The sequence below is a fragment of the Spodoptera frugiperda genome, chromosome 5 (genome assembly GCF_023101765.2).
Source record: "Spodoptera frugiperda isolate SF20-4 chromosome 5, AGI-APGP_CSIRO_Sfru_2.0, whole genome shotgun sequence".
Lineage (NCBI taxonomy): Eukaryota > Metazoa > Arthropoda > Insecta > Lepidoptera > Noctuidae > Spodoptera > Spodoptera frugiperda.
The window spans coordinates 9,880,909-9,908,905 of record NC_064216.1 but is presented as its reverse complement, the minus strand read 5'-3'; the positions used below and the strand labels follow the sequence as shown (position 1 = coordinate 9,908,905).

General features: G+C 35.5%; 1 protein-coding gene across 1 annotated transcript in view; it reads right to left on the bottom strand.

Annotated features, from left to right (window-relative positions):
* The window catches only part of LOC118271772 (neuropeptide CCHamide-1 receptor), a 202,901-nt gene that overhangs the window by 57,507 nt on the left and 117,397 nt on the right, over positions 1 to 27,997 (bottom strand). The window contains exons 3-4 of the mRNA XM_050693646.1: positions 15,724 to 15,938; positions 10,321 to 10,547 (exon numbers count right to left, since the gene is read on the bottom strand). Coding sequence (XP_050549603.1) covers positions 10,321 to 10,547; positions 15,724 to 15,926 — 430 coding nt within the window. The 5' untranslated portion in view covers positions 15,927 to 15,938. The remainder of the gene's footprint in view (positions 1 to 10,320; positions 10,548 to 15,723; positions 15,939 to 27,997) is intronic.

Below are 27,997 nucleotides of genomic sequence, written 5' to 3'. Positions count from 1 at the left end.
TTTCATATCAAACAAAAACAATTCACGTTGTAACATCGGATTAAAATAAATCATGGAATTTAAAATTTGATTGAACACAAATAAATGTTTTTGTTGAAAATCTAAATTTAAAACTGAAAAGCATTTAAAAGGATGAGTTACTTTTGTGAAATGTGATATTCAATTGTTTTGCACTAAATAGATGTAAATTTTGTTAATGTCAATTATTATTGTGAAACCTGACACTTAAAATAAATGAAAATACAACGCGATTGATTCAAATAAATAAATATTATTAGTGGAAGAGCCATGCTTCGGCACGAATAGGCCGGCTCGACCTGAGTTTCAGAGAAAATCAACGGAAACAACGCTTGTGTTGTGTGATTGAGGTTACTGGAGGCCAAATTACCCCCCTCCCCAATCTTCCCGATTCCCCAACATCCCTCAAATTCCTGACCCCAAAAAGGCCGACAACGTATTTGTAATGCCTCTGGTGTTTTGGATGTCTATGCGTGGTGGCGATTGCTTACCTTCATGTGATCCGTCTGCTCGTTTACCGGCTTATACTATAAAAAAGATTACCTAATTGAAGTTGATTGAATTATTACACCTGAAGAAACGTTTAAAGAAACCTCTATTAGAGGTTAAAATACATGAGCTAAAGACAGGCTAAAAGAGTCACATATCAAACAAGATATCTTGTATGCACTACTCCCAATTTCAATCTAACTACACAATCCATCGCTGCATTAGTATACAACCAATAAATCAATACAGAACGCAATGCATCAACTGACAATGAAGTGGCCGATATCAGTCATAGTGCTAACCATTATGTTTAGCTCAGGGATTGGAAACTTGCCCGATGAAATCCCCAGTGATTTGGTGCCAAATATAGCATGAGTAAGATTTATTGTCATGTTAATGCAATGTCGACCATATAACTGTGTTAATTTAAGTTGAAAATAGTGCGGTTTAAGTGTTGTATATTTTGCAGATTAATATAAAATTTTGCGGTGTCATGAAATACTTAGAAATTGAAGAATGAAGAAAATTTTATTAGACCTTATTTTTTTGTGAAGTTTAGATACATATTCATTAATTTAGTTCATACTAAAAATGTCCGAAGCTGCGGACTACCTAGCGGGTTTACCGGGGCTCAGGCTCGAAAAGCAGGAGAAGGAACGGGGTGGTTTTTAGTCAGTAAGAGTCTGACACTCCCCCTCGCCTCGCCCAAGGCGGGAGAAGACATTGGATGATTTTCCCCACAAAAAAAAAATGTAGTGTCGATAACAAAACACAAAATATATTTTATCAAGCCATTGAACGCACATTCCTACACAATAATCCTACCAGCATCCTCTACTAATTATGTGTTGTATAACTAATTAATATTTGTTCATAAGCCGCTCTTCCGTGCCATAAGATACTGTTCCTTGCAACTTCATTAGCTTGCGTTCCCTTGTGTGTCTGTTAATTTGATAAAATACCGCATCATTTGTTGAAGATGAGCTTCACTGGGAATATTCTACATCACTTAATGCTCCCTCCTATCTTCCATTGATTAATATTGTTATTATATGCTTGACTGTCTCGTTGGCGGACGGCAAGTGCGACTGTCGGGCCAGGGGTTTTGGGTTCGATTCCCGGGTCGGGTGAAGTATTACTGGGTTTTTTTACGGTTTATCGAAAATTTCTCAGTGGTAGCACGGAGTCTGGAATTGTGTGTACATTGTACAATGCGATAATTTGCACCTCTGCCTACCTCTTTGAGGATAAAAGTCGTGACGTTGCATATATGAGAACATCCACAAAGATAAATCTTGCGAGAGAACAATATTAAAATGTTCTCAAATAACCATACAATGGTTAATTTTAGGCCCTATTTTAGTTCCCATAAGGTTCGTTCTTAGGTGAGCCTACTGCTAAAACATATTAGACTTCTACAAGGAAACCCGAACTTGAGCTTCAAATAAATTCAATTAATTTATAGCACGCCCTAAAGCATAAACAAAAAATATTTACTTGCCATTAAAAACCTTTGATAGAAAACAGTGACAAGAGAAGAATTTTTATTCGCTGCAAATATACAAGGAAATGGTACATTCAGCCAAACAATCTAATCGGATGTTTATCTAAAGTTCCTTCACGGAAAATAAATTACATAGCGTGATCTCTTTTAGACAAAACTGGCTGGTTGGATTTTTTTTTTTCGTCGCGTAAACAATTTTGGAGTTTCGCGCATCGGATTGAATTTCGAACGAGGAAAACTTTGAATTATTATTAGTAAAGTCAGTTTTGTATATTGACCACTATGATTTAACATAATAAAGCATTAAATGCCATGTGAAAGCTATTTGTTGCGTACATACTTTATAATTATAATAATTATATCTCGGTTTGGCCTAAGGGTGGGTTCATAACTGACGTAAAATAAATACGTCGAGCGTATCATCAGTCGTAACGACGTAGGTATCATCGGTTGAGTGTGAACGGTCAACTGTTTTTCTATACATTTGTCTGTTCTGGTGTTACGCGACCGATAATACGCAACGCATGTTCCGTCAGATATTAACATAATAGACCAATAAATGTGCGATATAGACCACGTACATGTATAAACTATATGTTGCGTACATACTTCGTGATTCTGCCTGAAACTAATCGAGCTTTCGCTATCATATCGTTGTAGTTTAATTAAATGTAGCCTTATAACATCTATATTACACTTCACACTTATATTATAAATATGGAAGTTTGTTTGGATGTTTGTCCGTTAACCACGCTGAAACCACTGAATGGATTTTGATGAAATTTGGTATTGTGATATGCGCTGACTTGGCTATGAAATTTTTAGTTTTCAGTAAAGATTTTGATACATCGTAGCCGAAGCCGCCGGCAGAAGCTGGTATTTCATAATTCAGTTTTACCTTTTTAATTCTAATCCCCAATAAACATTATAAATAGAAAAATTAATATTAATGAAATAAATGTTCCTCCATTTAAGTTTGGCACACTATATTACTTACTCATGATGATGATTCGGAACTATAGAAATGTATCAAAGGATATCTTCCCCGTTGTCAGCCATATTTGCACAATGCTATAACAAATTATATGACGATGACAAGTAATTTAGATAAATGTCTCTATGTATTGTATACGTATTTAGAAATAGAATTAGATGACTAATTGTGTAGGAGGTAAGGTTTAAAATTCAATAACTTAGCAGTATCTATACTGCTTTATTTACAGCTATAATATTCTTCTGTTTTCTGATATTTACAACTTACTCTAAATCGTTTAATGATTACTTATTGGGTTAAGTAATCTGGAAAGGACTGGGGTCCTTAGCAATTGTTTCCTGAACTTTGTTACTAAGGAATAGTTTAAGTAATCATTAAATGTCTCTCAGATCTGCAGTTAAGGGTTTAGACTGATGATTTAAAAAACTCTTTATCGTAGAAGTGTGAATGTATTTTAATGTCTGTAAATTTAATAAAAAAAATAGTAGCTCAGATACCGAACCGACGTGGGTATGGGTAAAGGTTTTCCTGGGTTCCTGGGTTCCTGGGTGCTAACCAACCTTAAACTCAAACTCAGGCTTATACCCAAACGCTGCCAGAAGTCATGCTATTGCATGGGACCAAATAATAATCAGCTTTTACATGTAAAGCTGAAGCGACAAGGTCGTATGCAAAAGCTGGTTATTAATATATCCACAAAACAATTTTAAACGAAAACCAAGCAAGAATCGCCGTTCTCAACGTCCGAAATATACTCAAAGTAAATACTTAAAGCAAGGATTTTATCCTGAAGAGTTTATCAAATACGAGCGAACCACTAATTTATTTAAGGTTCAGTACACACGGTTTTACTTGAGAAAATCTGCTGTCTCGGATACGGGGTCCTATTTTTACCTCATAAATTCTGTGGCCTTATTGAAATAGGAACTAAGTCCAAATTAGAACTTCATACATGACGTAAAAAAGATTGAGAGCTTCAAATTATTGTTTGACCTTGTGTGTCATTCTACTGATTATATGTTAGTTACATAGTGATGTTATATTTTTTAAGACTGCCTCGTTGGTCGAGTGGTCGCAAGTGCGACTGCTGAACAAGGGGTCTCGGGTTCGACTCCTGGGTCGGGCAAAGTATTACTGGGCATTTTTCAGATTTTCAAAAATTTCTCATAGTAGCACGGAGTCTGGAATTGTGCCCAGTATATGACTCACCTCTTATTACATGGCACTTATAACACAAATGGTGAAAAGTGGGTGTACATTGTATAGCGGCATTACGTGCCTTAATGTTACCTTTGCCTACCCCTTCGGGGATAAAAGGCGTGATGTTGTGTGTGTGTGTATTTTTTAAGTAAACAGCTGAATGATGAGACGATTTTTTCTGATCATTTTGGTATATTTGTATATATTTCTTTCTCTCTTTTAATTTTTATAATGTACTAGCTAACCCGGCAAACTTCATACCGCTTCGAACATGTTTTTCCTTCTACAAATAATTCAAGGTCATAATATTTTTTTATACAAAACTTCTCAACATTTAAAAAAAAGTTCATTTTAGCGCAGTCGTTCAGAACTTATACGCGTACATACATTACATAATCAAATAAATAAATAAATAATATACTCACTTTCGACATAATTGAACGTATATCCTTTTTCACTAGGGCAACAGAATCATAGTAGACGTCTCCTTATTCGCCAATTTTTGGGGGAAATTGTATTAATCGTGTAGAGTTGTAGATGGATGATAAATTCCCATCTGATGGGGCTTATTGCCGATTATCGTGTTGAGTTAAATGGATTGATAGGGCCGGGATGCTAATCTCCCTTGTATTTCACATGTTGTACGTGTAATCGATTTGAGTTGAAATCGATTTAACGATTGTTACGAGTTGAAATAAATTGAGCTGCTTTAATTGTATCGGAAATGTACTTTTAAAGAGATTAAATCAATTGTTGTAATTGTTTAAAGCTCACGGAGTAATTATGCTTCAAAATTTAATTTATCTGTAAACAAAGATTAAAATAGTGAACGATTTTATAGACGAAAATAAGGTGCGATTTTATAAAAACAAATACAATAAATGACAATACTGTGTAACGTGAAACTACAAAAAAAAAACTGATATGTCGATGTACGTAGCAATGGTGACTGTAGCGAGCGATAAGATAGCGTAGCAATACATGGTTTAGATACCGTAGCGCTGATGTTCCGTAGCACTTGCTACGAAATTCCAGCGTAGGCTGTAGGCTACGTAGGCAGCAAACTGCTACGAATATTTTTATGTGTCTCATAGTATATTTTTAACGAATGTTGATATAAGATTTAATTAGAATAAAACTTAAAAGAATGAATGTTGTATTGTAATATTTTTATTACAATACAACATACATTATTATATCATATCACACATATTTATATCAGTAAGTATAGCTATTTAATAAGAGTGTATACATAGTGGATATACCTACTTTGAAAGACAGACTCATTTTAAACCAAAAATCGTTTTCCTCTTACGCAACAGTCTTGCAATTACTTACAACCTTAACTTAACGAAATTCATATCTTATTATGACCTACATATTATAAATGCGAAAGTTTGTAAGTGTGTAAGTCTATGATTTTGTGTGTATGTTTGTTACTCAAAACAAACGGCTTACTTCGAAACGGCTGAAGGTTTCGGGATGAAATTTGGAACAAGAGAGCAGATTGTGGTGTAAAATAAAACATAGGCTTTTAAGCCTACGAGACTGCAAGTGAAGCCGCTGGCAGAAGCTAGTAGAAACATTAAATTGACAAACCTTCTGCGTGTGAGAAGAAACCTTTGGTCAGCAGTGGTCATTTACGTAATTAGGTCACTTAGGTTAGGCTGTTAATGTCATGTGTGTGTCTGTTTGTCTTTCCTTTCACGAGACATAACTTATCTCACTTACCGCCGTACTCAGAGTCATTTAATGGTTACTTAACCTAGTCCTTAGCTATTGTTTTCAATACAAAACTGTTACTAAGGAATAGTTTAAGTAATCATCTCTGAGTGTGGCAGTAAGTAGATTATTACTAATAACGTCACTAGAGTAGATAGTAGATACCAACACACACCCACACACACATTAGAGGTTCACAAATTGCATATATCAGAGGCTATCACACTGATTTGGCTGCTAAAACAATTAGAGTGGTGTGGTAACGTGATTAGCTGACGGTTGCAGATCCGTACAACCGTATGTGAAGGTATTTATGGCGTCAACGCTTCCACTGATAAGATAATCTGGTTCGCCTATGTTCCGTCGTCGCTTCGAAATTAAGCCACTTCGCTTCTGTATAATAGTAGGAATATATATATAATAAATCAATTTGGAGTGTCTATTTGTAATATGGAAATAACTGCGTTTTACTACATGCATATGAATATAATTAAGATTAGATTATACACCAAAATAATATGTTTTAAATTTTTTGTCTGTCTGTCTATCGATCTGTCTGTAAGTACCGGCTAATCTCTGAAAAGGCTAGATCAATTTTGACGGGACTTCATTGGCAGGTAGCTAATGTACTAAGGAGTAACATAGGATACTTTTATTTTAGAAAATTGGAAGAAAATGTAATGTATATTGTCACAAAACTCATATTCCATGCATTGCTCAAAATTGTTTTTTTTTTAGTCACAAAGTAATCCACACCAGCAAAGCCGCGAGCATCAGTGATGACGCAACTCAGCGTAAGCTGTTCCCTCTTAGCGTTACACAATCGATTCCAAAAATCTGAATTATTGGAATAGTACCTAAATTTTGTTAGGTGAACATCTACACGACTGGTTACCTCTGCAAAAGATAGCGATTGTGATATAACTTCGTTTTGTCATACCCCTAAAAAGGTTTAGATATTCTAAGCAAAATAATTCAATGATATTTACGACTATCACAAATCCTTTTGTACCTCGATTTTGGTGAGGATTTGCTAGTCACACATCACGACGAAGCTACAATTTATTGACTACACAAAAAAAAGAATAGTAGGTATGCCAATTCTAGCTTTTATCCCAATTTATTTGACTGAATTAGACTTGTATTATACTGATATTTTTACTGTTACCACGATGGAAAAAATATTGTATTTGCTGTTGGTAACAAATCATTTCGTGTTATAATAATATTTCTTTTATTTCATTATTGAGGTATTTTTCGTGGTTGAGATACAAATTAATCTTTACTTTTTTTCGGCATAAGTATTTACAGTTGTATTTTTATTTTTTGTTTCATTAATGCTATGACGTGGTGCAGCCTTGGGTGAGGCGAGAGGGTGTGTCAGACTTTTACTGTCTTAAAACAACTCCGTTGCTACTCCTTTAAGCCGAAGCCCTGGTAAACCCGTTATGTAGTCCATAGCTCCGAATCAGGCATCAGGTCTACTGGGCCTCATCAGAGGTGGTCTGGCTCTTTGAGGTGCGCGCGAAACATGATATTATACCGTCCACAGACCCGTACGTTAATGTACGTTAGTTAGTAGGTAACTTATAACATGGACGTAAAAACGAAATGCGGAGAAAGGCTTTTAATTCAAATATTGACCGTAATGGACTTGCAAAAATAGATTTTCCCAACATGGTTATAAGACCCATGGAAACAGTTATATCTTCACATTTCCGAAAACCCATGTTCATTTCGATAGATATAGAATAAAAGGTATCAATCATAAGTTGGAAGTTGTTCAATCAATCATAGCTATTGGAGTGTACTTTCCCAGCCTCTTATTGAGTAACTATCGGAGTAGGTATACCCTACAGATTAACTATATAGTTCCGAAGTTACCTATTTACTCTCGTTGGATAACGTTGTTTACTAATATAAGAAATGTGATTTGTTTAAACCCCCAAATTTCGATCTCGTCCATTTTTAGCGAAATTAATCTCGTTTGTAAAATGGATGAGATCTCGCAAGTTTAACGAGATTGCTTAATTAAAGGTTTTTTTTTTAACATAAGAAGACTAGTTTTTCTCTTAATTGCTATTTAATAGTTACGTACATGAAAGTAGAAGTAATAAACTACTTAAAATTCATTAAAAAGTGGTTCTGCCTCCAACTTCATCCGTGTAAGTTTAGATAGAATTATTTTACATAAACCAAATAAAATAGAGCGTAACCTCCTTTACTTAAATGACTAAATATAACTACTGGTCGCAAATTGGCTTTGTGAATAACTTTGGTACCGTTTTGCGACCACTCTGTGAACATTAATTCTTTAAGTGGTAACGTCAAAAAGGTACCAAGTGTGTATTTGAGAGAATAATATAATCTTAGTACCGTAATATAATTCTCTATTATTTTACTAAATTAAAGAATTAATGTTCACAAAGTGGTCGCAAAATGGGACCAAAGTTGTTCACAAGGCCAATATACGACCAGTTGTTATATTTAGTAATTTGTGTAAAATGGGTTACGTTCTATTAAATAATAGAGCCTTTAGTAAAATAATAGAGAATTATATTACGGTTCTAACATTATAATATGTCTCTCTCAAATACACTCTTGTTACATAGTTTAAAGAGTTTATTCACAAAGTTTCCTCATTTGAGTACATTTCAATCTCATTACGCGTTAAAACGAACATATTATAACAAAGTTTAACGGAAGAATATAAACTCCATTTTCATTTTATACGTATATTGTTAGCTGCCATGAATAATTTGTTTGACTTTGTAATAAGGAGCAGATTAAGAAGCTATGTGCATGAGAATTGTATCTGGTTAAAAATTAAGTCATAATAATGGTTTCTATCAGATTCACGTTCTAGTCACATAATCGGCAACAGTCCGTGAAGAAGTCTAGGCTAACTTCTCCTTCGCAAGATTTTCTATAATATCTGAGCTGTACAGGTTGAAGTTTAAATGGTTCAGATTTATGACAGAGCTGCTGCAGGTTTCTACTGCTACTGCAGGTTTCTACTACTACTGCAGGTTTATACTGCTACTGCAGGTTTATACTGCTACTGCAGGTTTATACTGCTACTGCAGGTTTATACTGCTACTGCAGGTTTATACTGCTACTGCAGGTTTATACTGCTACTGCAGGTTTATACTGCTACTGCAGGTTTATACTGCTACTGCAGGTTTATACTGCTGCTGCAGGTTTCTACTGCTACTGCAGGTTTCTACTACTACTGCAGGTTTATACTGCTACTGCAGGTTTATACTGCTACTGCAGGTTTATACTGCTACTGCAGGTTTATACTGCTACTGCAGGTTTATACTGTTACTGCAAGTTTATACTGTTACTGCAAGTTTATACAGCTACTGCAAGTTTCTATTAAATGTGTGCCAACCAATATTCGAACAAGCTTTCCAACTATGAATATTTTGTCGTGTTCGAAAAAAAAAAATATGTCCATACCATAAATTAAACGAAATTTTATTTAGAATCGGAATTCCTGTAGAATCAAAGAGTCAATATACAAAAAGACTGAACAAAATACAATTGCAGCTGTTAGAAAAAAAAACTATTCCACAATATTCTACGTATTGGATTGTAAAATCCCTTTGTGGAATAGAAAATGAAATCTGTAGATATTTTGCCATCGACCACTAGAGTAAGCCTGTTTTCACACGTACAGATTACCGTGCACGGTGCCGGTACGGCAAAGGTACGAGGAAAAGCTTCTACATTTTCCGGTTTATCGAAACCGCTGCCGGCTATCCGGAACGTGTAAAACGAAGTTCGTGGATGGACCAACGAACGTAGCTCTATAAAAACAACGTCGTTCCTAGAAGTGTCCACAAAGACGTGTAGTGGCGTATAAGATCGATTTTTTTTTGTTTTAACCTGTATTAAATAAATAATATTATTAGCTACGCTTTTCAAGTTTTCCAGGCTCTTGTATTTAAAGATAGTTCTTAGAGCTTTTTTGTTAGATTTTTACGTCAAAGCCAGAGTTTCTATGAAGTCTGGTCCCATTTCCAATAGCCATGACATCTGAGTTACATCACAATTGGATAATTTTGAACCGAATAAAAGTTATTATAGCGCCAAGTTCGAAATCGTAGTCCGTTCAGAGTTATTCTTCATTAAACAGGGTAATTTTATCAGTAGCCAAGTAATGCTATTTTTGCGTCATAATTGCATTTGTGTTTTATACACGTAGTGAAGAAAGTTTATATCACTATTGTGTTTCACTGTCTTGATTTTAACTAGATATTAGATCAGAAAAAAACCTGAATGAAAATGTTTGTCATTCAATCCGTCTCAAACTTTAATGACCATTTTACTGCAACAAAACAACTCACTAAAGTGAATTTCAAAATAAACGTTATCATATAAAACTGACCTGTAGCATGCAGTTTCCTCAACGGATCAACGATGGCGAAATATCTGTCAGCTGACAAAGCTGTCAGGGTGAACACTGACACTCCAATGCTGACATCTTTCGCAGCTTCTGACACGCGGCAGACTGTCGCCCCCCAAGGCCATGACTCCACAGTGTACACTATTGAGGTGAAGGGCACACACGTGATGATTACCAGAAGATCTGCCAAGGCTAGTGAGAGGATGTACCTGGAATTAAAAAAAGGAGTTTAAGTTCCTCATTTTAGTAAATAGAATGTAAGTATTTAAGCTAAAAGACTACAAATAATATGGCTTTGTTGATCGAGAGCTTGGTATAAGTTATTTCAAACCTCGAAATACTTTTTATTATCATTATACTAACGTACTCTGCTTACTTTGTTTCTGCTTGGAAATTTTGCGTATGTATATTAAGATAGATTAAGATATGCGCTTAACAAGACATTTAACGATTATTTTCTATATTATAGATAATACCTGTAGTAACTGTCTATCACTCTCCTTACCCTGTTTATAGAATTAAGTACAAAAGATAGAAGGTTTTTTTTTATTCGTATAGTTGGTTTTCCACGGACACGAGTCCGTAAAGGTAGATAGGATTTCATTACATTTTAATTTAAAAGGTTTATAGGTTTATTACTAACGTAACTAATTGACGGACAACGCAAAATGGGATTTTTCGAAGTCATAATGCCAGTAGACGCTCGCAACGACCTCTACGTCACTATTTCTGGAGGTACCTTCTTCAAGGGAGGGGCTAAGAAACCGTTGCTGTCTCTGTCAAATGTGTAGCCATTTTGTCTGACTTTATCATACTAAATATTCGTACAAGTATTTTCAGATACACGATGTGATTATGTCTTTATACAAAGTTTCAACTAGGATTTTTACCGTTTAAACTTTGAAACTTATATGTAGGGGAAGATATACCACCCACTCGCACGAAGCGCTTCGCTTCAAGTTTCCTTGTGCGAACTGCTAGGGAGTGGAACTCCTTGCCGGAGTCTGTGTTTCCTGATGGGTATAACCTGGGTGTCTTCAAGGCCCGAGTGAATAGGTTGCTTATGGGCAGACGTGCTCCACCGTAGGCCGCATCATCACTTACCATCAGGTGAGATAACGGCCAAACGTCGACCCATTAAAAGTAAAAAAAAGAAGAGATAATTTTGATTGAATTTAATTGTACGTCACGAAACTTTGCGGCTGAAATACGTAAGACGGTGTCTAGACTAAATATAGGCACCAAAGTAAAATTACGTCTAGATATAACCAGTGAAACTTTCACACTTACTCAAACACTTCTCCATATCTCAGGGCGTGTGAAAACGGTCTAATGGTTTGCCAATACGTGCTCCAAAGATAATCACTAAACGGCTCAAGTGTCTGTAATTTTGTACTCACTCACTCATGAGAAGCTAGCGCTTTGTAGTAAAACCAACTTTATATTTAAGGAACTAGGGTAGAGTTCTGATTTAAGAAGTGAGATTTTGAGTAGGTGAATGAAGTTAGAAAATGTGAGAATAAAATCCTGTCTACTTTTTTAACTTTGACTTCTTGGTTTATATTCTAATTGATCATGTTTATGGGTTCATTTTACTAGTTCGTTTAGGTCTGGTATTGCAAGTCCAAATAGGCTATGGTGATTGTTTACTACCGGACGGCCCATAAGCCATCTTGATCAACTGTAGAACGTGAAATATCTCAATTTCTTCTCAAATCTGATATCTTATATGTAGCAGCGTGAAAGTCACTGCGTCGTGTATCGCTTAATGGTGCTCATACGTATGAGCCTCTAGTATGGCTTGAAACTAGTCAGGTTCCTCTTCAAATAGTTACGTGAGTAATCCGAAAAACACAATATAACATGTATGATACTCTTATTGTTAACAAACAATTTAAATTTCGAAAATAATCCCTATTTCTTTTAGGCTACAAAGGTAATAAAAAAATCCTAGACATATCGCATTAAAGGATAATAAATCTTGAGTGTAATGTTTTATCCAGGGCCATAAGGGTCATATTCCCTTAACAAGGATGACTTCAATTAATGTCAAGTATCTTGTTACACACCCGGTCGTCTGACTTAAACAATGGGCTGGTCTTTACAGATCAAGTGAGTGAATAAGTGATTCCACTCACTTGATCTGTGAGTGTTTTGATGTCCGAAACACACTGCTTTAAATGTGGGACCTAATTAAACAATTTTGTAAAATGTGTCTTGAAATTTAATTACTAATTTTAGAAATTAGAATTGCGGCGACACATGACGAGTGACATATGACAGAAGTCGCACATACATTCTTACATCGCACATGTGAAATTTATAATAAACGATATACGAATAAACATGTATGGAGAATCCCAACGAACAACAGTTGGGCAGGAAGCCCACCAGGCATGATCACCATTGAAAGATTTGTTTAATTAAAGAAGCAGACAATCCCATCGGTTTGCAGTCCCCAGCCGTCGCGAGAGACACTCCGGGAGTCGGCGATCTCGCGACGATCTCCGGCCACCGTAAGTGCGGGTCTGAGGACGGCGAGCAAGGGTAGCTCGCCGGCTGACCAGAACCTGACCTGTGCGGAGGGCGCGTCGCGTTCTGCGCGCGCCTGAAAGAGCCATCAGACCACCACAGATGGGGCCTAGTGGGGCTGATGCCTGATCCGGAGCTGCGGACTACTTAGCGGGTTTACCGGCGCTTCGGCTCGACAAGCAGGAGTAGGAACGGGGTGCTTTTTAGTCAGTAAGAGTCGGACACTCCCTCTCGCCTCGCCCAGGGCGGGAGAAGTCATTGGATGATTTTTCACACTCAAAAAATATATTAATTTCTCCTTGAAAATCTTACTGTAATTGAACGTAACTGAACTTGAATAGCTTCTAGTGATAGGTAAAGCAAAGTTTCCAAGTAAGTAAATCTTCGTAATTAATGATCGCCCTATCTTTTCTACGAAATTGACGTAAGAATCCAATTAAATTCCCTTTAAAATATTACTATCATGTAGTCAATAAATTCAAGTGTTCAAAGAGATTAAAATTAAGATTTGGAAGATTATATTATTCAAAGTTTATTTATTAAAAAGAACTAACTGATTACAGTTTAATATGAGTACCTATGTTTGATAGGCGCCGAACGCTTTTTCGATTCGATCTCGTTATACTGATACTGATTGGTTGATTCATTCGAGCCAGCCAATCAGAGCGCCGAACGCGCTCTTGTTTCGTTTTCGGTCAATATAAAGGAAACTCGTACTAAGGGTACAGCCCAATATCTTGGTGATTTGGTTGATAAATATGTGAAAAATGTTTCATATTTATAACATCGACGGTTGAAAGGCTTAATAAACACCATTCGATAGAGAAAAATCACTGATTCCGAATACGTATTTAACTCAATACCGCAAAAATGTCGCTTAGATCAATTAGCTTTTCAACCGTCGATATATTTTTTCAATACAATACCGACGCTGACCTGGTTTGAACCCACCATGTTTTTTTACACAAGTCTAATATTATGTGAAGGTACAGTACCCCATCATTATTGGGTAACGAAGGATAGTATGTAATTACTATTATAAAATATTTACTACTAACATACCTATACAGCGTGTAACAAAATACCCATATACATCAAGAAGCACTGAAGAATACAGGTTAAATATAATCTCTACACAAAGTTTCAGCTTAAAATACGTTAAAAAAAAATTGGTACCAAATACTTGGTGTCGCATGGTTCTTGATTTTATAAATCATACAAACGTGTCACAACACTACAGGGGTCACTCGCTAATTACGAAACATTTCTTGTGTAAATCTGATCGCCTATTACCTATGTACCTAATTTTAATACGCATAAAAAATAAAAATATTGGAAAAATTCATAACTTCGTTCCATGAAAACATGAGTTTAAAAAATCCTTCCCGTATCGTTTGTTATGTTATCTAGAAACCGTGCACTTGATATGTATACCCCCTTTTTGTTACACCGTGTATAAACACATGTTGTCTTTTAGGCATCGCTTAACAACAATGATAAATAATGTTTTGATGTTCTATGATAATTATTTTTAAATCCTTTTAGTGATCAGTTCTTTTTACAAGCTTACATTTAACTTGCAATGTATAGTAAGTAAGGCTGATGCCTGATCCAGAGCTGCGGACTACCTGGCGGGTTTACCGGGGCTCCAGCTTAAAGCAGGAGTAGGAACGGGATGGTTTTTAGTCCGTAAGAGTCTGACGCCTCTCGCCCTCTCGCCTCGCCCAAGGCGGGACATTAGATGATCTTCATCCTTTGAAAAAATGTATAGTAGGCATATATGTGTATGAAATGGAATCTTGCAACTTTTCCGAAACAGGTATCTTCAACCAATTGTGCTGAAATTTTGTATACATGTTTAGTTTTCCTAACCAATAAATGCGACGCTGTATTCAAATATTGTTTTATTATCATTTCGCTATTAGTAGTTATACTTGATATACGTTATGTATGTTAACATAATACTATATAGGGCAGCGTAGTGAAGAAACTAACCACATCACTTAAGGTAAGTATGAGACAAAAATGTAATATAATCTTCAAAGCTATATTTCCATAGATAATTTAATATCATCCAGGTATTTGTTCTTGTAACTCTATAAATTTATATTAATACATTCTTTCAGAATTTAAGGCAAGAAATTGTCTTAATATTAACTACATTTTTGTATTTTATTAAATAACTTAACTTTGTAAGCAGAAGACTGTGTTGCTTGCGCTAAAACGAGGTTTATAATATAATAAATAGTCTTGCATTATGCATGATGTAAGAGAGATTAAAACTTTTAGAGTTCATAACTCTTAGTGTGGGTATACTTAAGACTTATTGCAAGAGTTATACGTAAAAGGATAAGAGATTTCAACCGTTGAATAAAAAAGTATTTTTTTATCGTATCAGCCGTAAACGAGCAGACGGATCACCAAATAGTAAGCAATCGCCGCCGACACTGGACACCGGCAACACCAGAGGTATTATAAGTGCGTTGCCGGCCTTTTGGGGGATAGGAATTTGAGAGTTGTTGGGAATCGGGGATCGGGAAGGCGGGTAATTGAAACTCCGGTAATCTCTCACACAACGAAACACAACGTAAGTGATACTAAACGTTGGTTTTTTGTGCCTGGTATATGGTAATAGGTTCAACTCCTAATACATGGGACTTATATTATAAGCTTTGAAAAGTAGGTGTGTATTGTATAGTGCCATAATGTGCACCTCTGACTACCCCTGCGGGGATAAAAGGCGTGACGATATAAGATATGTAATCCTAAAAATATATACCGTATACAAATACACACAGAATGTACTCGAAAAACCTAATGTACTAGAATAAAAAGCGAAATAGTAATACTCACGTATTAGGAACATTCCTCATCGCTTTATGTCGGACGAATACGGCTACTAGAGTCCCATTGCCGACCACCCCTATGACGAATATGAGTGCGAATATTAACGGTACTATGTACGTCTCCGGCCTCTCATAGTAAGGTTGGTAGTAACTTTCCGACTGATTCAACATGTCGTCCAATGATTCGTAGGTCACGTTGTAGTCTTCCATTGTGCATATTATCTGGAACAAGAGAAAAAAAAGTTAATATAGATATTCACAAATTGCTGAGAAAAGCTTATACTAGGTCAATTAATTTAGTATGGCCGACGATAGCTACTATAAAAAAAATCTTTGCAAAAATAGGGGATAGGCTTAAATTTTCTTCACCGCCTCTAAAAAAAAGTTTGAAAAATACTATGCTGAAAACCGCATCTAAATCGGTTCAGTCAAACGCGAGATAATCGTGCACTCCCTTTTTTGAAGCCTGTTAAAAAGAAAGGAAAATAAATTCAATTTGGTGGCGAGATTATGAAACATCTTTTATATGTAGTACTTATCTAAATATCTATAGTTTAGTGATGTTGAATGATGAATGAATGACGACTGCTATAATTTAATTACGTGTGAAATAGGTAACGATGTTCTCAGACTGGGAAGACCGTAATGAGCTTAAAAAATCACATATGCGTGATTAATACGGTATAAATGAAGTTATGTAGGTCGATGATTAAAATCTGGAGGAGCCACGTTTAGAGTGGAGGTCGATAAAATTGAAACGTATTTTTTTTTAAATAGGGACTTTTTTTTTGAGGGGCAAAATCATCCAATGACTTCTCTCGCCTTGGGCGAGGCGAGAGAACCTACTCTCTGTAGTTGTGATTACAATACTTGTGATTACATTCTAACAATCGGTGGTTATAAATACACCATGATTAATTAAAATACACCAACAACAACATTCCATAAAAGAGTACACCAACAAACTTTTCATAAATTACTAGAAATCTAGAAAATCACTTTTCAGTACATAATAATGAAAATTTATCAACCAGTTACTGTCTACTACTGTCTATTATCAGAGCATCAATTACAACTCTTTGCAATAAGTGTCACCGTTCGCTTAGCTGTTCAGTTTAAATGATACAGCAATACAGTTTATACGATTAATACAGCGTGTTACAGCCTCGTGACATCTTGACACTTCAACCGTGACTACTGGTCCCTGAATCGACAGATATCGGACCATAAATTTATTATTTTTGACCCAAAATGCTGATAAAATATTGTACAAATTAATTGTCGTACCCATTAAAATTTTGTGAGATTGCTTAAAATATTGTCGCGTGATGGCAACTAAACTGATGGTTCTGATTTTTATCGTCGTTTTGTATCGCGTGACGAAAATAAAATTATTGTGATTGATTATTATTAAAGTAGAACTGTTTTGGAGCGCTATTCTTTCAAATGGGTAAATTAACCATATAATATCTATATTAGGGTGTCCCAGCCAAGTAGGGCGAAAAAAAATTTTTCGATTTTAAGTACGCATACCCTCTATATTTTTTCTATTTGACCATAATAAATAAAATAAAAAATATCATTGGTATCGGATAACGGGAACCCGTGCCGACTTGATGTCAAAGTTTCAAGAAAAAAATTGTATGGAGATTGGAAGGAAAATCACTTTAAGTTAGCTTTAATGTTATAAATTAATATTTTTTATGATTGTAAATATTTATTTATTATTAAAATAATATTATATATAAAATTTCCTCTGTAATGGCATTATTCTACAGTCAGGATATTTCAGTCTGTGTTCCTGTGCGCAATGTAGTAACAACTGTTTTTGTTCCTTTTCAAGTGTGATTTTTTTCGTGGAAATCTTGCATTAATTTCACTGCTCCCTCATTGGCTGTATCATTAACGGCTTCAGTATTAACATTTGTGCCTTTACTTGTAGAAAAATAGCATTCTTTGACTATGAATAGGACATAGTGTAGGAAACTGTCATCAATTTTAAAATGATCGAACAAGGCCTTGCTTTTGGAGGAGTTACATATGGAATAATCGTCAATGTTGAGTCCAAGTGCCTCATTAGTGACCGCCTGAAGAACACGTTGGAACAAATTGGGGTACAGGTGGCCGTATGCCCTGTGTGCGCTGAGCACCGCTGTGTCCTCAGGGATGTGCTCAGCGACGGCGACCTCTCGCGGCCGACATTGGTTCAATCCATGGTGCGGAGCGAGGGAGACTGGGATGCGATCTCCTCCTTCTGCGAAGCAGTCATGCTAGCTAAGGAAGAAGCGGGAACCGTAAGGAAACGAACCTTCTCAAGATCCAGCCGTCACGAGAGGCACTCCGGGCGTCAGGGATCGCGCAACGATCTCTGGCCACCGTAAGTGCGGGTCTGCGGACGGCGAGCAAAAGGTAGCTCGTCGCCTAATCAGAACCAGACCCGTGCGGTACAAAGAGCCATCAGACCACTATAGATGGGCCCAGTAGGGCTGATACCTGATCCGGAGCTGCGGCCTACCTAGCGAGTTTACCAAGGCTCCGGTTTTTGTCCACTCCAGCTAAGTGACCAGGCTTGCCAGACTCTTTCTGTCTCTGCAAGAAGATCCTATCTTCATCTATCTTTATTGAGCGTCGAATCTGATATGCAATGTCGAATAAATTGTCCAAATTAGAAATAAACTTGAGGAGGCCGTTTAAATAAGTCTTGGGTTTTGTTCGCATTTTTTTGTAGATCTCTCCAAGCTTGGTATAAGGTTACTAGCTTTTTAATACAGTTGGGTAATGCTTTAGTTGATATACGGGCTTTTTCCCAATAAATAATGCACTCACGAATAGTTAGGTTTGGACTTTCATTGATTATATTGTCTTCGCGAATGTTTGTAAAACAAAACTGCCAATACTTGGCAATTGGAGGGCAATTTCGAACCGGTAATTTGATGTTTTACATCACCTATGAAAAATATGCACTTTTTAGAACTGCGTAATACCCCTGACATCTTGACTAAACGAAAACAATATGTTCCCTAATAAATCAAACAAGTAATAACTAGCACTCCGATACGATAACTCCGACGCGTCAAAATTTGCAAGTACTGACATGTATCAAGGCAAGTCGGCACGGGTTACCATGCTTCTAGGTGTATGAAATTTTATTTACGTGTATGTAGACACTATTCGAAAATAATTAGAGGGTATGCGTTCAAAAATACCGACTTTTATTTTTTTGGGACACCCTAACCTATATGCTGTCCTGAAATATGAAATTAATTAAAATACTTTTGAATTCTAATTCAACATCCTGGATCTCAATTTCGGAAACCATCAGAAGATTAACAAGGCTGACTTCCTAATATTCAAATACTCAAACGCCATTCGATTATAAGACGCTCTATAGTCCTGTCACTACAAATTATGTATAAAAGACAGAGATAACACTTCAGCATTCGGGCGTTAGTATCTTATAAACGCAAATTAATTGTATCAGTACTGTAATATGATTAAAACATTTAATATTATTACAAATGCAAACAAAAGAAGTAAAGCTGAAAAACTTAATGGAAACTCGATACTAGCGTAGGTAGTATTTACTGCGAGATTGTGTTAAAAAAGCATGTCCTATTAACACCCACTAGGGGTGTAAAAGTTAAAGGTTAATTTCGCCCACTCGACATTGGTCGGTATCTTTCCAATAAAACCGACAAATGTCTTAACGATGTGACAAAATATATAGCGTGTAACAAAATACCCATATACATCAAGAAGCACTGAAGAATACAGGTTTAATAGAATCTCTACACAAAGTTTCATCCTAAAATTCGTTAAAAAAAATGGTACCAAATTCTTGATGTCGTATGATTCTTGATTTTAAAATCATACAAACGTGTCACAACACTACAGGGGTCGAGACATTTCTTCTGTAAATCTGATCGCCTAGTACCTATCTACCTAATTTTGATTCGCGCGGCGACGGTGCGTGCGTAGGTACATTAGACGCTTTGTTTGCCTAGTACCTGTATGCTAAAATTTGCCTAAACATTAAAATGAAAAATTTATTTAACTTACATTTTTAAAGATGTGGTTCGATGTGACTACCGTGATAGTGAATACACAACACACTTTTGCTTGCTTGTAAAACAAATCTCAATCACAATCACAACAATATCAAACACCTTCTGAATGCTACGTTAAATCTTCTCTCTTACAAACACTGTTACTATACCAACGAAAGATAATTCAACTCCACATTAAAGAAATTGATAATATTTTTTCGTAAAACTAAAATTCTAATATTTTTCCGAAATACTGAGATGACTGAAACGTTCATGATGACAATATTATGTCAACACTGACAACTAGGGCTGGCGATCTGAGATCTTCTTCCCGCGAACCAAAAAGGTTGATACCTATTTTAAATCGGTTCACATTATTATTGAATCGGTAATGTAAATTAGATTAGGAATGATATTTCTATGTATTCCACTGTAAAAAAATGCATTGAATAGTAGCCAATTAAAATACAACATGTGTGTTTTATCTATTAATTTAATCAAATACGTATTTTAGAAATAAATGTCGAATTTGACTACAGGCTCTTATTAGCTCTGAAAAAGTTAACAACTTAGCCTTAGTTTACAAGTAACTAATGTAGTTACAAATAATATTTGATTTTTACAGTGTCCTTTTAACTATTATGAAATACATCGAACCAAGAACGATAAATCGTATTTTCTTTAAATCGGTTTCTTTCGGAGGGAGTCCCCCATCCTCAATGACAATTCCTATGTACAGAGAGAGAGAGAGAGAGAGACATCCAAAGAGAGTAGCCAACAGACGATGACAACATTTCCATCTCTCTCACATAATACACTCAAGCAACGTGTGCGACTGGGAAACAAGATTTTATCCTATTTAATATGAAATTAGGGATCTGTGAGTGCGCAACCGTTTTCCAATTTATGTAATGACAATTCTCGATTTTTATGGATTCCTAGTACTTTTGCATGTTAACTAAACTAAGCTGCTGAGTTTTTCGTGAAATTTTGTCTATCTATCTGTAAATTCTGTCGGTAATTTAATTAAAATGAAGAACGGAACCCCCTGTGAGTTTATTTGTACTAGGAGACACATAATTTGCTTAGAATTGATGTTTAGGGTTCAAATATTACGATATGAAATCCTTTTTCGTAGCGTCTTCAATTATTGTAATAACAATTCTCGTTTCTTATGGGTTCCTGGTACTTTTGCATGTTTTTCTCATTAAGACAGCTAATTTGCTGAGTTTTTTTTTAAATTCTGTCAATCTCTCTAAACGCCTCCAAGTAAAAACGTACATTAAAAAATTATTCAAGAACGGAACCCACTGGGAGTTTTTTGTACTAGGACACACATAACTTGCATAGAATTGATATTTAGGGTTCAGTTGAACACAATATTATGATATGAAACCCTTTTTCGTAACGTCTTCAATGTATGTAATAACAATTCTCGTTACATATGGGTTCCTGGTACTTTTGCAAGTTTTTCTCATTAAGACTAGGTAAGGTAGGTAAGAGTAGGTACCCACAACAGAGAGATAGGAGACAGAGATTGACAGAAGTTCACGAAAAGCTCAGCAGTTAGTTTAGTCTTAATGAGAAAAACAGGTTTTGACTTAGTTTGTCTACAAACATATTCTTTGTTTTTTATGAAAACCTTTCTTCTTAAAACAATATTTAAGAAGAAAAAAAAGTTACGAAAAATAAATATCCGGAACCCTTTTTTCATTTATTCGAAGAAATACCAGGAGTAAGGGTTTTGATTTTATTTAAGTACATTGAGTGCACTTGCACTGACACCGATCAGCTGATTTCTTGCAAGTGATGTAATGATTTCATTTCCAAATGTAGGATTTCATGTATCTTATGTATTGGAAAAATTCATAACTTCGTTCCATGCAAACATGAGTTTAAAAAACCCTTCTCGTATAGTTTGTTATGTTATCTAGAAACCGTGCACTTGATGTGTATACCCCCTTTTTGTTACACGTTGTATACATTAAGAAGCACTGAAGAATACAGGTTGAATAGAATCTGTAAACAAAGCTTCAGCTTAAAATACGTTTAAAAAAAATTAGTACTAAATACTTGGTGTTGCATGATTCTTGATTTTATAAATCATACAAACGTATCACAACACTAAAGGGGTCCTTCGCTAATTACGAAACATTTCTTCTGTAATTCTGATCGCCGCGATAGGTACTAGCCTATCTACCTAATTTTGATTCGTATGAAAAATAAAAAAAAAATATTGGAAAAAATCAAAACTACGTTCAATGAAAACATGAGTTTAAAAATCCCTTCCCGTATCGTTTGTTATGTTATCTAGAAACCGTGCACTTGACAATGTATACCCCCTTTTTGATACACCGTGTATACTAAAGCACCTTTTAACGTGTGTAGCATAAAATATTTTATGTGTAATTTGGCTGACGTGTAGCTATGTAGGTACTTATTAGTGAAGAATCTTAACGTATAATTTTAAGTCTAGGAATAGAAATAGGTTGATACAGTACATAACTTTATTTTGTTTTTGATGTTATATGTGTAATTGGCAAAAATGTTTGACTTTAAGTAATCTCTAAACACGAATTTAAAGGTACCTTATTTTTGCTGACTACCTACACGTTACTCATCAAAATTCTAATACAAGACGAGCCTATCTCTGAGCTGCAGACTACTTAGCGGGTACCGGGACTCAAGCTCGAAAAGCAGGAGTAGGAACAGGGTGGTTATTAGTCAGTAAGAGTCTGACATGCCCTCTCGCCTTGCCCAAGATGGGAGAAGCCGTTGGATGATTTCGCGCAGCTCGAAAAAAAAATAATAATAAAAAGGTGAGCCTATTGACATACATAAAAAATACCGGATTACGTGTACTAAAACGGATTATATCGCAATCGAAGTATCAATAAAAATACGTACGAGTAGTTACCTTTATCGTCTATCAGAAACCTACTACGAAAAGTATCGTAAAAGGAAAACAGGACGTACTTTAACAATATACGAGAACACAGTATATTACATTGTGAGGAAACATTCGTCCACCATTCTATAGTGATTTATACGATACATAATAGAGCAATTCTTTTTATAAAAAGTCACTTTCCATTATTCCTCCGCCTTCATTATATAAGTTGGCGCCGTTTGGGACGCCAGGGAGTAATCTACGCCAACAATAGAAGATCAACATCGGAACGACACCATAAAAGTTCAATCCTTGTGGGAATCGAGTGATTTGCAATCGATTTGTATCGAGTGGCGTGAAACATTGATGCATTTGGTTCTCGATTTGTGGTTTATTCGAATGCTTGGCGATCCAATTTTTGGAGGTTAGTTTTATTGGTGGAATTTGTCACTGGGACATGCGAAATTTGTGAGCTATTTGCAAACGATCTATTTCTATTTTATCTACGCATATGAAATTTCTAGTATCTATCGAGATCTACTTACTTATCTAAAATACAAAATTTCATTAATGTACCTATTGTAGGTCTTGAGATATTGACGTCAGAAAATCGCTATTTTTACTATACACTCACTGACTGACTGACTCACTCACTCACTCACTCATCAAAAACCTAGACCACTTCCAATGGTCGTATTGACTTGAAATTTGGCATGGAGGTAGGTCTTTAGGTCAAGGTAAAGGAAAAAATCTGAAAATGGCCAAGTGTGAGTCGGTTTTAAAAATAATGAAGGTGTAAATTCATACCCCTAAGGAACTAAAACAAAAAAAATATCTATATCTTCCAATGGTCGTACCGACCTAAAATTCGTTACGAAGGTTTGTATTTAGTCAAAGTAAAGTAAAATAAGAAAAAAGAAAATAAACCTTACAAAAATAAATGAAATCCCACCCAAAACATAAATGCCAAGTTCGATAATATTGGAATGCTTCGCCTATAAAAGAAGTGAGATCAAATAAGTACTTCCATACACAGACCTCAGTTAAAAATGATATAACTTGGCAAGTTTTAACAGAAAATTATATACTTGACTCATTGCGTTTAGTAGGTTTATAACAAAGTGTGTGAAAACTTGCCAACTTGTTATATCATTTTTAACTGAGGTCTGTGTATGGAACTTGGTACTTATTTAGATCTCACTTCTTTTATAGGCGAAGCATTCCAATATTATCGAACTTGGCACCCTTTCATATTTATGTTTTGGGTGGTAGGTTTATACCTATACTGGCTTATGCCAGTAAAGCAGCAGTCGGATCACCTGATGATAAGTAATCGCCGCCGCCCATGGACACCCGAAACACCAGAGGCGTTACAAGTGCGTTGACGGCCTTTAGGGGGTTAGCAATTTATGAGCTGTTAGGCAGTCGGGGTTTAGGGAGATTGGGAAGGGGGGTAAATGGGCCTCCGGTAACCACACTTACACAACGAAACACAACGCGTTGTTTCACGTCGGTTTTCTGCGAGGCCGTAGTATCACTCCAGTCGAGCCGGCCCATTCGTGCCGAAGCATGGCTCTCCCACACTTGAAATTAAGTTACGCTATTACATACAAAATGTACCGAATAGAAAATTAAGTAAACTATTCGAGTAAATAAAAGCATTCCGAAGGGGTAAGTAAAACAAAACTTCACTTTAACTTTAGGGACTCATGCATGTTCAACGTAGCTTCCGACTCCGTCTTTTTATTTCGCGCTCATTTTTTGTTGTTCAACCGACAAAATGGCATCTAGTTACGAAGAAAATTTTCGCAATGAGCATAACCATTCTCGAGTCGTGAATTTCCAAATACGTTTCTTTTTACGGAAGAGAACTTCCATCTCAATTTCCAAGAGGCGTTGCGTTAAATGAGAAAAATGGAAGGAACGTACTTTTATCACTCAATTATGTGAAAGTTGATGTTTTCCCTTCAGATTTTATACTTTTTAAGTGAACACAATTTGTTTCGTGGGTCGGAGGAAATTGTGGCTTAAATGTACACTTGTCACCACAGATTATAAAACTAATTACGTTCTGTGTTTGACATGAAAGACGAGAAAAAAAAGTGTCAAAGCTGGGTCGGGTTCACGGTCTGAGGGTTTGTAACTTTTTAAGAGTTCCGTGACTACGGACCTTTATACTTTCAGACCTTTTTCGTGTCAATTTTAATTTCGTATTTTGTTTTCTTTTTTTATACGGTAGCGGCCTAATACATTGTTTGATGTCAATGTAATATATGAGGGGTTCTAAATGTATCTGCCACAGCTTTAATGAGAGGTAGTGTAGTATTTAAATATAAATTATTGATAATAATTGGTATTTTTTTTCATAAAAAAATCTACGTATAAGTTTGTTATGAAAGAGCTATCTCTTTCACTGTCTCTGACGAAGCGACGCATTGTGCATATTTGTGAAACACTTTATGCAGATTAGAGTAAATGTATATTTAACTTCTTTATGTTGTCAAATTAAATTCTCTGGTCCGGAGTACGAAATTTCTTCACTATAGTAATGATCAATCACAACACTACCTCCCATTAAAGCCGTGGCAGGTATATTTAGAATACCTTATATGTGTTTTACATTGTATTTATTGAATATTTGATTTTTTCTTTTATATTGTTGGCGTGATTTTATATGAAATTGACTTACACAGCTTTTTACTTAGCTTGTAATGTTATCCGCGTTGTTCGTAGATCGTAAACCTTGGTTGCGTAGTCTAGTGGTAGTCACGACAATACCACAAATCCATCAAAATGAACACTAAGGAGAGTAATAATCTAAAAATATTGAGTATTTGCTATTAAAAATGTTTCCATGATGAAGAAAAAGTTGGATATTAAAAAAAAAACATAATTTGTAAAGATTTGAAAGAAAACATTCAATTAATTCCACTAGTGACTTACATTTTCAATTCTAAATTCAAATGTGTAAAGTAAATGTCATCTGAATCTAAAAAGGCCATTAATAATTCTACACTTTAGCGTCGAAAACCTGTCAATCATTTAGTATCGTGTGGAACATTTCAAAGGCGTTTAGGCAAGCTTAAAAAACATTATCTTAACAAAATTTTAACAGATAACTATTTAAATATTTAACTAATGACGAACAAAAAACCAATTACTGAAATCTAGATTTTGTATCTACCATTTCAGATATAAAACGTAATTCGATTAGTTGACAGTTAAAATAAAAAGCAATCGCTTATAAAAAATGGAATAAAATATTATTCAGGAATTGTTTCACAACCTTTGGCGATATCGGGATTTATATAAATAGGTAAACGTTACATTGTTTCAGGTTCGATTTCCGGGTCGGGCAAACTATTACTGGGTTTTTGGGTGTTTCGAAAATTTCTTAGTAGTAGCACGGACTCTGGTAATGTATTATGATAATTACGCGTTACCACCTATTACATGGGACTTATAACATAAATTGTGGAAAGTGAGTGTACATTGTAAAGTGGCATTACGTGCCATAATGTGCACCTCTGCCTACCCTTCGAGAATAAGAGGCGTGACGACTAATTTATATCTACTTGAAATAAGACTTAAATCTTTAAATGTTCCAGGATTATTATTAATGGCATAAATTAAATTAATCACAGTTAGATGACAAAGAATATGATTACTCGGATCTAAAAAAAGATTTATCAATGAAACTTCATTCTGAAGAAAAAGTTTTCCGCGTCTTCTTCGTGTCAACATCAATCATTGAAGGTTATTGACCTTTCAATATCTACGGTGAGGTAATCATTCTCTTTTGTAATGAAAATATTATGTAAGGAAGCGGAGGTTACATAATGTTCCTATCTATAGTAGGAGGGTACTTAGTAAGTACATCATATCTATATATTATTAGTATATTAGGTTCACATCACTTCAACAGCCAATTAATAGGCCGCTATTAAGTGGGCACGGCTGACCAGAGGTCACTTCTCGCACGGAGAAGGTTTGGGCATTAATCACCACGCTTGCTCAATGCAGGTTAACATATTGAACGCCGTGGTGGTCACCGGTGACCGACGTTAGCGGAGGATTTGCCTTCAACAGTTTTCTATTGGCAGTCAAAGACTTAACGATTTCAAACTTATATAATTACAAATTATAAGCCCAGGTTTCCTCACGATGTTTTCCTTCTCTATTAATTAGTGATGTCTAAACAATCTTAGAAAGTACGTGTATCTCGAAAAAAGTTATATTCTTACTTGCCGTTCGCGTTTCGAAACCTACCAGGTTTCGAACCCGCATTCTGAAAAACGGGCGTCTTAAACCTCCAGGAGATTACGACTTCTCTATATTAGGTTACTATTTACAATTTGATTTATTAGGGGACCCGGTGCCCCTTATAGGTATGGAAGGTGGCTAATTTGGTTTAAGTGGGGTTAAAATTCCACACTCCCTTCTTTTAGTCTTTTATCCCCAAAAACATAGGCGCCTTAATTTCGAATAGTGTCACAAAGTAGCAACAGTAATCTAGTAGATAAAGGATTAAGATAAATAAAAAAGAAATTGTTAACTAGATACACAAACCTATTTTAAGCATAAAATGGTAAAATATTTATGAATACCCCGATCCTTTGCAAGCGTCTAAAATTTATGAGAACGAAAATACGGTAAAGAAAACAAGTAAATCCCAAGACATATGAATCAGACTGAAGTAGAGCGTCGAAGCCTTCGGGCAAGGATTCACACTTGGATATAAGAGCGTAGGAAAACTGAAATAGTTATCATATACTAGATACAATGTATATAAACTTAACTAAGGTTTACATTAAAATTTCATATTGATATAAAAATATCGGCACGCCTTTTATCCCCAAAGGGATAGGTTACGGCACTTAATGCCACTGTATAATTTACACTCACTTTTTATCATTTGTATTATAAGTCCCATGTAATAGAGGTGCATTCATTACTGGGCACAATTCCAGACTCCGTGCTACTACTGAAAATTTAAAAAAAACCGATGAAAGCCCAGTTGTGTCCGGGATCGAACCCGAGCTTTGTGCGGTCACGCTTGCTTCCAATCGACCAAAGAGGTAGTCGCAGACAATTAAAATTAAAGGTTGTATAATCCATTATTCGCCAGTTGTTATAAGTACCATGTTATATAAGAGATATACTGCAGATTGTCATACACAAAATATAATATCAAACTATGCATGATTGTTAAAAAAAAAAAAAATAACGCCATTTGGTTACCAGAAAACCTACCTACACAATATATTATAAGCAAGAAAATTTCTCCGGTCTAAAAACCAAATTGTAGTATCCTAAAAAGAAAAAAAAGTAACAAAAACCTTAAA